The following is a 12,769-nucleotide window of genomic DNA, read 5'->3' as shown; positions in this document are numbered from 1 at the left end:
ATGATGATGATGATGATGATAATGATGATGAGCAGAATAATAAATCTTCTTTTAGCTGCTTTTTTTAGCGGTTGCTACTGTGGATCATCTGCCTCCATCTGATCCTATCCTGGACATCTTCAACCTTCTGCAGGTCCTCCATAACTACATCCATGAATCTTCTCTGTGCTCCTTCTCCTTTCCTCCAGCCTGGCACCTCTGTATTCAACATCCTTTGTCCAATATATCCACTGTCCCTCCGCTGCACATATCAAAACTCTCTTAGCCTTGCATCTCTAACTTTGTTTCCAAAACACTCTGCGTTGTCCCTCTCATACAATACTCATTCCTAAGCATGTCCATCCTGTTCACCCCCAATGAAAATCTTAACACCTGCAGGTCCTCCTCCTGTTTTTTTGTCAGTGCCACCATCTCCAAACCGTACATCATCGCAGGTCTTATTACCTTCAAACCATTCACTTTTGATGCTATCTTTCTGCCACAAATCACCCCAGACACTTGTCTCCACCTACTCCATGCTTGTCTTCTTCACCTCTTATGTGCAGTCTCCGTACTATGGACAGTTGACCCCAGATATTTAGACTTATCCAACTTCACTACTTCTGGTCCTTGTGGCCTCACTGTTAAACCTTTCTCCCTCTCATTCATACTTATGTAGTCTGTCTTGTTTCTGCCGACTTTAATTTTTACACCTCCACTGCTCCAGGCTCTCTTCCAACCTCTCCATACTCTCAGAATGACATCTGCAAACCTCATAGTCCAGGGAGACTCCTACCTACATCTTCTGTTGACCACTGTGATCACCATTGCAAACATCAGTGGCCTCAGAGCTAGACATCACGCTACCTCAGCAGTCATCTGGACCAATCTTTGCACTCTTCATTCTCTTCATAGCTCCTCACCTCCTCACTAATCCTCTGCAATTCCCGATCCACTAACTTTCAGCCAACACGTCCTCTCCTCCCTCTCGTTTTCTTCATTTATCAGGTCCTCAGAATACTCCTTCCATCCTCTCAACACATTCTCTTCACTTGTAGTACATTTCCATTCTATTCTTGATTAATCCTTTCCAGCTTGATTTCACTTCCTAGCCAATCAATACAAGTTATTTCTCCTTCCTCAGTGTCCAGCCTCAGATTTCACTTACTATAAACCTTTAGAGCAGGGGTGTCACCACTTGTGTCCCACGTCACCTCTATTTGCAGCCCATATATTGAAGTGAAGAAATATAATGCAGTTTGGCCCTTGAAGTAACTTTTTTGTTAGGGAGGATTTGTTTTAGTGTTTTGATTGGCATGTTAAAATAAGTTATTTAGAAAGCAAATAATTATTTAATATAAAGGCAATATGAGCAGAGAGTACAAACATGTTGAGGGATTGGCTGTGTTAGTTCAGTGAGAGAGTTAAACAATTTTAACTAGTAGCCAAAAACTAATTTGTACACTTATGTCTGCATTTTTATTTTGTTATATGCAAACAAAATTATAGCAAAGAGGAAAGAGAGTAGCAATTTGTTTATTTGGTAGTTCAATGAAAGGCTTCAGTTAGTTAAGAGTGAGGAAAAAAAAATTTTGCTCATGTTTGTATTTTTGTCTTGTTATACAATATTTGAAATATAAAACAAACAAACAAAACACTACATTTTTGGAAATATTTGTGGGTATTTTCTTGTTTGTTTCTTTTGTACTAAAGTGGCCCTCCAATGAGATGACAGTGCCAGCATTGGCCCACAGCTCATTTAAGTTTGAGACCCCTGCTTTAGAGGTAGAGGTGCATTTGCTATTTCTCTTTTTGCTGTATAACCAGCCTCCCAGTAGTCCTGCCTACTTTCTTCAGCTCCCTCACTATCCCACTTTCTCCTTATATATATACTGTATGTATGTATACTTATCCATGATATTAATATAAATCTGACCAAAATCATACTATAATACAATACACATAAAACATAAAAATATAGAGATAAAGTAATAATAATGAAAAAAAAAACTTTTATTATTAATTAATTAAAATGCTACTATGATAACAGGCAAGCTGAAGTCAGAAGGTTCCACCTTCCTCATCCACATTAGGCAGCATTAGGGGCCCACGAGGGAACAAATTCTCCGCCAAGCTGTAGAATCCATGTAGCACGCAGCAGCTCAGGCCACTGCGGGACTCCGCAAAGTCCGAGGTCCTGTACCACCAACCAGCCTCCCCATCGTAGCGCTCCACAGAACACGTAGGGTGATAGCCATTATATCCTCCGACCACAAAGAGCTGGTCATTCACAACTTCAATTCCAAAGTGGCTGCGAGGGTGATGCATAAATGGCAGGACGCGCCATCTGTTGGTGATAGTGTTGTAGGCCTCAACAATACGCAGTGGGGTGTACCCATTAATGGTGCCACCAACCTGGGAGTGGGAGAGTGGCATGAGTTCATAGTTTCAGAAGAAAGAAGTACCACTGAATAAAAAAAAACTATGAAATACAACTCTTTCGGACATTTTTTTTCCTCACTGCAATGCTGCTAGTGGCCACTAGGAAAAATTTGTTAGTAAGTCTGAATGACTTCTCTGTATTCACGTTCTAACCTTCAGCACTTTAAATGACATAACCCCAGTGACCAGAGTCCAAATGAAGCTCCTGAGAAAGGAACATGAAGTAAAGGAAGAAGAAGACATGCAACAGACAACAAAGCACCAGGATAGTTTTTAGATTTGACAACTACCGTGGGGGGACTGTGGATGATTTATGTCATGCAATCTATGCCCTATAATGCTAAAGTCGGATTCATGGTGGTATGTTTCTTTCAGCTTGTGTAAGTGTTTGGCTATGCACAGTTCATGATTTTATGTATGCAATCTACATTAACTACTAAGCAATGCACTGGGAGCTGTGCCGAGGCTCAGTTTAAGAGAAATAACAATTATTTTAAACTGTGAATCTTGCAAAGTTACTCTAGAGTACAATAAAATTACTGTGGTACACTTACTGCATATATCTGGTTTTTGTAAGCAATAACTCCTAGGCCTCTTCGGCTGCACATCATGGGAGCAATTGTGGTCCACACGTTGGTGTCTGGATTGTAGCATTCAGCTGTAGGGAGGCTATAAGTTTGATAGAAACCCCCACAGATATAAACCTGTAGAAAGGATTAAGAGAAATTAACCTGCGGTAAAAGGAAGCATCTGAAAGGGAAAGTAGCTAATTATCCATGAAGAGCTAGTCAGAGTTTGGTAGGCAGGTTCAGGAATAAAGATATATTATCTAATAGCGGAAAACGAAATGGAATATCAACAATTACTGCATTTTTACAGGACATACAGAGAGAGGTTACAAATTCAAGGAAAAATAATTGGAAAACAGTTTAAGGGCGTATGTTATCTCTTTAATAGTGGCTTTGTTTGGGTCCACCTTGGAGAGAAGTGTCAAATCAATAGAATGGTGCTCTAAATGAAAGAAAAATCTCTATTCTGATGGGAGTGGTTGCTTCTGGGATGATATTACACCATTCACTGAGCCTGAAAAGTCATTAAATTGTTCCTATAGTCTGGCTTAAAGAAACATGTTGTTAGACTGAACAATGAAGTGAAAACAACATAGTTTGGTCACTGCTTTCAGTCATGTCTCCTTGCACCTACCTTTCCATGCAGAACTGCGGCACTGGCTGCAGCTCGCTTTGCATTCATTCTTGCCACGAAGGTCCACTGGTCAGTCTCAGGCTTGTAGCACTCAACACTGCTCAGGGAAATTTGTCCGTTGAAGCCTCCCATGGCGTAAATGCATCCATTCAGCACAACAACGCTGACATAGCACCGGGCATTGTACATGGGTGTCACAAGTTGCCATGTAGAGCTGCTGAGATCAAGTCTTTGCACAGTTTTCAAGTTAGTTTCACGGTTGCAGCCACCAATTAAGTAGACAAAGCCGTCCAGCGTAACGGCTCCGTGGTGAGCACGATGAATGTCACAGGCCACAGTGGCCCAGCTGTTGGTTCGGTAATCATATGCCTCATAGCTGCATCGTGCAGTGGAGCGATTTTTGCCTCCAGTGACCAATAAGATGGAAGAAGGCAGACGTGGCCGGCTCAGCAAGCTACTGTAAATGAATTGTGGACGTCTGTTGAGACCACGAGCTTGAAACACCTCCACTACTTCATTGATGATGGACATGCATTTAGCATTGTTCTTTATCATGGCATTGTTCATGACGCTGTTTTGGAAGTATTCAGAGGTCATCAAGGTGAGACGTACCTGGATAAATAAAGAATGAGGGGTTAAGGCAAAGGTGTCAGGCTAATTTTTAACTAAGTCACATGTAGCCTAATGTGATCTCATAATGACCTCAATGAAAAAAAGTCACTCCTCTAAAAAAAAATTTCCTTTAAGTGTAAAAAAAAATACAAGTGCGTTGTGGAATCACACTGATTTTCACACAAAATGATCCAATTGCTGACTAAACAGATTGTAATTCAAATTAAACCACTAGTGGGGAGCAATTTAACATATGTGTTGATATGTTTTCAGATATAATATTCTGCTGTTATAACATTTGACATTTCTTTTTAACTGTAACCCCATTTTATGCTGACTTACTTTACGATCATGTGGTACTATCTGGTATTACATGAAGTCACCAGGCCAGTTATGGTGCCTGGACTACATGTTTTATTAAGCTGACTACAGCTACAGTTGATTTGTGGTTAAGTTACCTTGGGCAGCAGCACAGAGATACTTCCTTGTCTTTGGTCAGGCATATGGTCAATCCACAAGAGGATGACTTCAAATGCTCTGTTTTCACATTTCACGTTGAGGTGATCGCTCTCAAGTACAGCGGCTAGCTGCTGCTCAGAGAAATCAAGCAGCTCCTCTGTGGTCCCGATGATTTCTTCAAAGTGATGCAGGATGTAGAAGAAGGCCTTTTTCCTCAGTTCAGGGCAGTAGTAGAAGTTCACCAACTTCCAGATGCCAATGCAGTTCTCCGGAGACAGCTGTTCCTCCAGAAAGAAGCAGCAGGCCTGAATTATCCCCGGGACCAAGAACTGGTCTGCAGCTGCTAAAATGGGCACCACGTTATCCTCTGTCAGAGGAACAGATTTGGTGTAGGCGTAATTGATGATGACGGCCATCATCTCAGATGACACGCCGGGGATGGTGTACATCCACTTCTCCGGAGTGGCCCAGGCTCCAGTGAAGAGAGTGCTGTGGGATTTAGAGGACATCAGGTTTTCAGGAAGTATATTTTATAAAATTAGTTTAGTACTAGATTATGCTTTAGTATTAAAAATAAAGCTTACATTTAAGTAAAAAACATTTTCTCCAGCTGAAATATTAATGTACACATTAATGAATTAGTAACTGCAATCTAATATAATGTCTTGATGCATGCATCATCCAAGTAAGAAAATCCCAAAAAAGTTGATTCTGTTCATCTGGACGTAACGTTTTCAGTGGGAGAAATATTTCATCACTCATCCAAGGGACAAATTCAGTGTAATAATAAAATGTTTATGTTTGTGCAATATGAGAACCTTCACATTAGGTACCTTAAGTATATCTGAACACAAAAACTTTTGTTTCTCTTCTTTACTCAGTGGAATTATCACTTACTTAAATATGTGAAGATATCCTGTAGTCAGAGTAAAAGCAGATTTAGAAATGTGATGGAATTCAAGTGCCCACAGATATATTAATGGTCATTTATTGTTCTGACCAAACTCCATTTCTAGCTGGTTCTTCAATGATACACAGATTTGCAACCCTACCAACAGGAGAAGGTGCAAAAGGTCACGACAGGTCCTGACAGTTAAAAATGTACCAATCCTGGGAACTATTAGGGTATTGCACTCTGATGCATCTGCACACAATTAACCTCCAGTGAGTGTGTCGCCACTTCCAGGGTGGTTCTTCTTGTAGGTGTGGTTACATCAAAGTGGTGCACAAATAAAAAAGGTGGCTGCACAAAAGACTTTTTACACGTATATGTGACTGTGGGGTTTTTTTGTTTTGTTTTTTGGGGGGTTTTTTAATCTCAAAGGACCCCTAGATATTCACAAATGAAAAACCGAGTTTGTTTGGTTTTAGTTTGTTTTGGGGGTTAAAAGCAAATAAACAGGAAAAAGTGCCCTTTGGCTTTGCATGAGTAAAATTTCAGGTGCTCCTGGATACATATTCAAAAAAAAAAAAAAAAAAAAAAAAAATATACACTCAACAAAAATATAAACGCAACACCTTTGTTACTGCTCCCATTCCCCATGGGATGGACGTAGAGACCTAAAATTCATTCCAGATACACAATATAACCATCCCTCCCAAACAGTGGTCACAAATCAGTCCAAATGTGTGGTAGTGGGCACATCTGCCATATTGAGATAATCCATCCCACCTCACAGGTGTGCCACATCAGGATGCTGATCTGACATCATGAGTAGTGCACAGGTGTACCTCAGACTGCCCACAACAAAAGGCCACCCTGGAATGTGCAGTTTTTTGCGCTATTGGGGGTCTGGGGACCCAGAACCGGTCAGTATCTGGTGTGACCACCATTTGCCTCATGCAGTGCAACACATCGTCGCATGGAGTCTATCAGATTGTCAATTGTGGCCTGTGGAATGTTGGTCCACTCCACTTCAATGGCTGTGCGAGGTTGTTGGATATTCGTGGGAACTGGTACACGCTGTCGTATACGCCGGTCAAGCACATCCCGAACATGCTCAATGGGTGACATGTCCGGTGAGTATGCTGGCCATGCAAGAACTGGGACATTCTCAGCTGCCATCTGCCCTGAACAATGTGAACCATGATTCATCCGTGAAGCGCACACCTCTCCAACGTGCCAGACGCCATCGAATGTGAGCATTTGCCCACACAAGTCTGTTACGGCGACGAGCTGGAGTCAGGTCAAGACCCCGATGAGGACGACGGGCATGCAGTTGAGCGTCCCTGAGACGGTTTCTGACAGTTTGTGCAGAAATTGTTTGGTTGTGCAAACCAATTGTTCCAGCAGCTGTCTGGGTGGCTGGTCTCAGACGATCTTGGAGGTGAACCTGCTGGATGTGGAGGTCCTGGGCTGGTGTGGTTACACGAGGTCTGCGGTTGTGAGGCCGGTTGGATGTGCTGCCATATTCTCTGAAATGCCTGTGGAGACGGCTTATGGTTGAGAAATGAACATTCAATGCACGGGCGACAGATCTGGTTGACATTCCTGCTGTCAGCATGCCAATTGCACGCTCCCTCATTGCTTGTGGCATCTGTGGCATTTTGCTGTGAGACAAAACTGCACATTCCAGGGTGGCCTTTTGTTGTGGGCAGTCTGAGGTACACCTGTGCACTACTCATGATGTCAGATCAGCATCCTGATGTGGCACACCTGTGAGGTGGGATGGATTATCTCAATATGGCAGATGTGCCCACTACCACACATTTTAGGTCTCTACGTCCATCCCATGGGGAATGGGAGCAGTAACAAAGGTGTTGCGTTTATATTTTTGTTGAGTATATATATATATATATATATATATATATATATATATATATGCTTTGAATAAATACTTTTTTCTTGATAAAATGGAAATTTAATTTGGTTAAAAAGATATTACAAGGACATTTAACACTTCTATGATCATGCAAATTTTTGTAGAAGTTTTGCTGCAAGACAAAAGTTGTCTCCATCATGGTTTTAAGGTAGACTTTTTGCAGTGCTGACTTCAAGTTTCAACATGCCATACTGTGTAATCTGTTGGACCAGGATTCTTTCCCATACCACATGTTGTAATACCACAACAAATACTCCCATTAATCGTAAGCCTTGAGGAACTTATGTTGTCACACATACCACAGTCGGTATAGTGAAGGTCAAACAACCAAGAAAGGCTGACCAAAACAAATTTCTAAATCAGGGGTCTCAACCTCGTGGCCTGCGGGCCACTTGCGGCCTACGTCACCCCTACTTGTGGTTCGTATATTGATGTGAAGAAATATAATGCAGTTTGGCCCTTGAAGTTACTTTTTTTGTTAGGGAGGATTTGTTTGTTGTTGAGTGCAATGTCAAAATAAGTTCTTTAAAAAGCAAATCATTATTTAATATGAAGGCAATATGAGCAGAGAATAGATACATGTTGAGGGATTGGCTGTGTTAGTTCAGTGAGAGAGTTTTTGTAAAGAAAACAATCTTCACTAGCAGTTAAAAGCTAATGTGAATGCTTATGTCTGCATTTTTATTTTGTTAAACACGAACAAAACTATTGCAGAAGTCCTGCCACATGTCTGGCCAGAAAGAGAGTACCAATTTGTTTATTTGGTAGTTTAATGAAAGACTTTAGTTAATTAAGAGTGAGAGAAAAACATTTCAGTTCACGTTTTTAGGTGTTTTTTTTTTTTTGTTACACAATATTTCAAATTTAAAAAAACAAACAAAACACTACATTTTTGGAAATATTTGTGGGTTTTTTCTTGTTTGTTTTTTTGCACTACTTTTTGCACTACGGAAGCAGCCATCCAGGGAGGTGACAGTGCCCACAGCTCATTTAAGTTTGAGACCCCTCTTCTAAATAGAAAGAAGGACTTGAAAATTATGACTTAAACTGTATTTTGTATTAGTTTTCACAATCAGAGACATTATGTACCTTTGAATTTGGTTACTCACGGAGTTTCTTGCTGATACTTTGTTCCTGCTGAGATAACCTACTCACCAAAAGTATGAGCTGCAGCTACTGAGGATGATCTTGTGGGCGTCAAACATAACATTGTCCACTACGAGCACCACATCACACAGTTTTCCATCCAGATGGAATTTGTTCAGGGCTGTGCATACCGAGTCGCTCATCTTTTTCTCCATTTCTCTTCTGTGAAAATTTAAGTCTGTGCAAGTTTTTCCCTGTTCTGTCTTCTTCGACATGTCTATTGGTAACCAGGTCAGCTTAGTAAAGTAAATCTATGAAGAGTTTTTTTTTCAGTTGGAAGTGTGAGCCTGTGAGTTTTAGAATGTTACAATATGAGATCACAGAAAATCATCAAAATGTGTTACATCACTAACTAATTTACATCCATTTAAAAAATAATAATTAAAAAAAACCTAGAAGAATGATGAGGACTAACTGAAACAAAACAGTGTACTTTTCAAACTAAACTACATTCCATTTAAAGTAAACAGGAAAACATTTTTAAGGGAAGTAAGGGGAAAAAAACTTCAGAAAAAACATTTTGTTCTAGTGAATTTTTACTGATACTGAGGTGTCTGTGTTGCTAGTTTAATCCTGTCTGCAGTCTCCTACATTTGACACTTTTTGCCTGTCACACAGCCAATCTTTAAAAGTAATACCTATTCTGAACTTTGAAAATCTTTTCACTCACAAATACTGACCTAACTAACAGAAATGTAAAAGAAAAATTATCTATTTTAAGTGTTAGACTAGTGCTGTTACTTCGTTTGGCCACAAGATGAAGCTGTCTCATACAATACAAGATACATATTGAGAGTCCAAGTAAGAACATACACAGCAGGGTACCACTTTTCTCTTTTTTATTTATTTGTTTTTCTTTTCTGGACTTCCTTGTCTTCTCTGCCGTCCATCCTCTTGCCTGTGGTGTCTCAGCTAGGACATAACAGGAGTGTACAGATATACACAGGCAGACAGCCATTGTTCCCCGGATTTGGAATATTTGACTGTGAAGTGCAGACCCGTCTACATACCTCGCGAGTTTACTGTTGTCATGGTAACGGCCGTGTATGTACCACCCGATGCTAATGCTAACTCGGCCATGGAGGAGCTGCACAAGACAATAAGCAATCAGCAGAATTCCCATCCAAACGCAGTGCACTTTATAGCTGGGGACTTCAACCATGCTGATTTAAGGTCAGTATTCCCCAGATTTGAACAGCATATTAAATGTGCAACGAGGGGGAAAAACACATTGGATAAAGCCTGCAGCAACATCCAAAAAGGTTAAAGAGCAACCCCTCTACCAGATCTAGGTTTGTCAGACCACATGTCCATGCTGCTGATCCCTGCATGCACTCCCGTTAGGAGAAGAGCCCCCCCAGTCACAAAAACTGTGAAAACCTGGCCAGAAGGTGCATCCCATCAGATGCAGGACTGTTTTGAAAACACGGACTGGAGCGTGTTCGAACATCAGGACCTTGAAGAGCACACAACATCAGTGCTCTCATATATTAACTTCTGTGTCAACAGTGTCACTGTGGACAAACGTCTCTGGGTGTATTCCAACCAGAAATCCTGGATGACTAAAGAGGTCCAGGTCCTGCTGAAGCAACGTGACGCTGCTTTTAGATCCGGTGATGGTATGCATTACAGTGCAGCCAGATCTGAGTTGAAAAGAGGCAATCAGAGAAGCCAAGGCAGCGTACAAGAGAAGGATCGAAGACCACTTCAACACCAACAACTCACGACAGATATGGCAGGGAGTTCAGCACTTAACCAACTACAAACCTTGCAATACCACGTTGACTGAGGGTAACGCTGCGCTTGCGGAGGAGCTGAACCACTTCTTCGCACGCTTTGAGGTGAAGGGACCAGAGGCAGCAGCAGCAAAAACATCGCGCAGCAGCAGCCCAAGCCTCATAGTGCAGGAATATGAGGTGAGGCGCACACTGAGGGCAGTGAACCCCAGGAAGGCCGCCGGACCAGATGGGGTAACCGCAAGGGTCCTTAAAGAGTGTGCAGACCAGCTGGCTGGGGTCTTCACTAAGATCTTCAACACTTCACTGTCCCAGTCCTGCATCCCGCCGTGCCTAAAGTCAGCCACAATTGTCCCACTGCCAAAGCGTACTAACATTAGCAGCCTCAACGACTACCGACCAGTTGCTCTAACACCTGTTATAATGAAGTGCTTTGAGAAACTGGTCCGACGTCACATCATGTCCTGCTTGCCACCCAACCTCGACCCGCTCCAGTTTGCATACAGAGCTAACAGATCAACTGAAGATGCCATTGCTACAACGCTCCACACCACCATCTCTCACCTGGAAGTGCAGGGCCGTTACGCCAGGCTGCTCTTTGTTGACTTTAGCTCTGCTTTCAATACGATACTCCCGGACAGACTAATAGTTAAACTGCTGGAAATTGGACTTCCTTCTACCACCTGCCGCTGGATCAGAGACTTCCTCTCAGACTGTGTACAGAGAGTTAGAGTGGGGCCTCATCTTTCCTCAGCCCTCAGCCTTAACACCGGCTCTCCACAAGGCTGTGTACTGAGTCCCCTACTGTACACTCTGTACACACATGACTGTGTTAGTTCCCACCCAGACAGTCATCACGTTTGCAGATGATACCACCGTGGTGGGGCTCATCTCTGGGGGAGATGAGACGGCGTACAGAGCTGAAGTTCAGAGGCTGTCAGATTGGTGTGTAGATAACAACCTGGACCTCAATACCACCAAGACAAAAGAACTGGTAGTTGATTTCAGAAGGAGGAAGTCTGAGCTGCAGCCTGTCAGCATCAACGGGGAGTGTGTGGAAAGGGTCTCCAGTTTCAAGTTTCTGGGTGTGCACATAGACACAGACCTCCAATGGAGCTCTAACACCTCTGCGGTTTTGAAGAAGGCCCAACCGCGTGTCCACTTTCTGAGAATCCTCAGAAAAATGGACCTGAAGAAGGAGCTGCTGACGTCTTCTACCGCTGCTCCATTGAAAGTGTGCTGACATATTGCATCGGTGTGTGGTTCTCCAGCTGCACCACAGCACACAGAAAGGCACACCAGAGGGTCATCAATATGGCCCAAAAAATCATTGGACATCCTCTTCCCTCCCTGAAGGACCTGTACATCACTCGCTGTCTCAAGAGGGCACGCAGCATCCTACGGGACTGCACACACCCAGGACACGGGGTGTTTAAGCTGCTGCCATCTGGCAGGAGGTTCAGGCTGCTGAGGTCCCGAACAAATAGACTCAAGGACAGCTTTTACAACAGGGCAATAGCCCTGATCAATGCAAATAGCTGACCTGACTGGCTACCTGGGGGGGGGGGGGGGGGGGGGGGGGGGGTTAACAATGGTAAAAATAGTAATAATAATAATATTTATATTTATAACAAGGTGCAATAATAATTAATGTGCAATAATAACAGTGTGCAATACAAATACACTTATTCTTCTTTTTTATTACTAAGTTATTATACTGTGTTGTGTTGTTTGTGTTGTGTTGTGATGTGTTGTGATGTGTCGTATCGTGTCGTGTTGTGTTACATGTAGTGCCGACGAAGGACAGTTTTCCAGTTTAATTGTACTACTGTACTATGTATGACTGTGCAATGACAATAAAGAGTTATCTTATCTTATACTTTACAGAATCTTTAAGGTTCACTTATTTTATTTACCCAGACTGTATGAAAGAGGTGTGGCACACACAGTTTTGAAGAAAGATGTGTACATATTTAAGTTGTCACACTGTCATAATAATCACACATCGCTGAACGAATAAAATGGACAGAAAGCAGTGTCAGTTAAATATGATTAGTGCCACTCTTCATATTTAATTCACACTGCTTTTAATTCGCTCCAACCCAAAGATCTCGCCTTCCCCCTGTATTATTTCTGTTTGTACATCCTTGAATCCTCTTTTTACCTCCATTCCACACATTCACCAGAGATTGAGGCAGAGGAGGCAAGACACACGCAGAGAGGAGCTGAGACAGTAGGCATTTAATGACACATCTTTGCTTTAATACATCTTCTTACACTTATCTTTATCAGGGCCACTGGAACCTATCCCAACTACCACACGATGAGAGACAAGGTCACCAGTCTGACGCAGGGCTAACACAGAGCATT

At 42.2% G+C, this 12,769-nt stretch overlaps 1 protein-coding gene across 1 annotated transcript; it reads right to left on the bottom strand.

Annotated features, from left to right (window-relative positions):
* Window positions 1–2,040: 2,040 nt before the first annotated feature.
* Window positions 2,041–8,818, bottom strand: LOC146632491 (kelch-like protein 10). Its single transcript, XM_085354428.1, has 5 exons — window positions 8,673–8,818; window positions 4,695–5,184; window positions 3,625–4,236; window positions 2,976–3,125; window positions 2,041–2,394 (listed from the first exon to the last, which is right to left on the bottom strand). The coding sequence occupies exons 1-5, from the start codon at window positions 8,816–8,818 to the stop codon at window positions 2,041–2,043; spliced, it is 1,752 nt and encodes a 583-aa protein (XP_085210554.1).
* Window positions 8,819–12,769: the final 3,951 nt, after the last annotated feature.

This window comes from Diplotaxodon limnothrissa, linkage group LG5 (genome assembly GCF_057381915.1).
Source record: "Diplotaxodon limnothrissa isolate DT_005_m linkage group LG5, D_limnothrissa_male_GT1.1, whole genome shotgun sequence".
Taxonomy (NCBI): Eukaryota; Metazoa; Chordata; class Actinopteri; order Cichliformes; family Cichlidae; genus Diplotaxodon; species Diplotaxodon limnothrissa.
This window is presented reverse-complemented; position numbering and strand designations above follow the sequence as displayed.

Excerpts from the sequence above, each read along its gene's own strand:
- LOC146632491 (XM_085354428.1), bottom strand. The coding sequence starts at position 8,818 with ATGGAGAAAAAGATGAGCGACTCGGTATGCACAGCCCTGAACAAATTC. Across the intron at positions 5,185-8,672 it reads AGCTGCAGCTCATACTTTTG|CACTCTCTTCACTGGAGCCT; the intron begins GTGAGTAGGTTA and ends TAAATCCCACAG. Across the intron at positions 2,395-2,975 it reads ACAAAAACCAGATATATGCA|GTTGGTGGCACCATTAATGG; the intron begins GTAAGTGTACCA and ends TCCCACTCCCAG.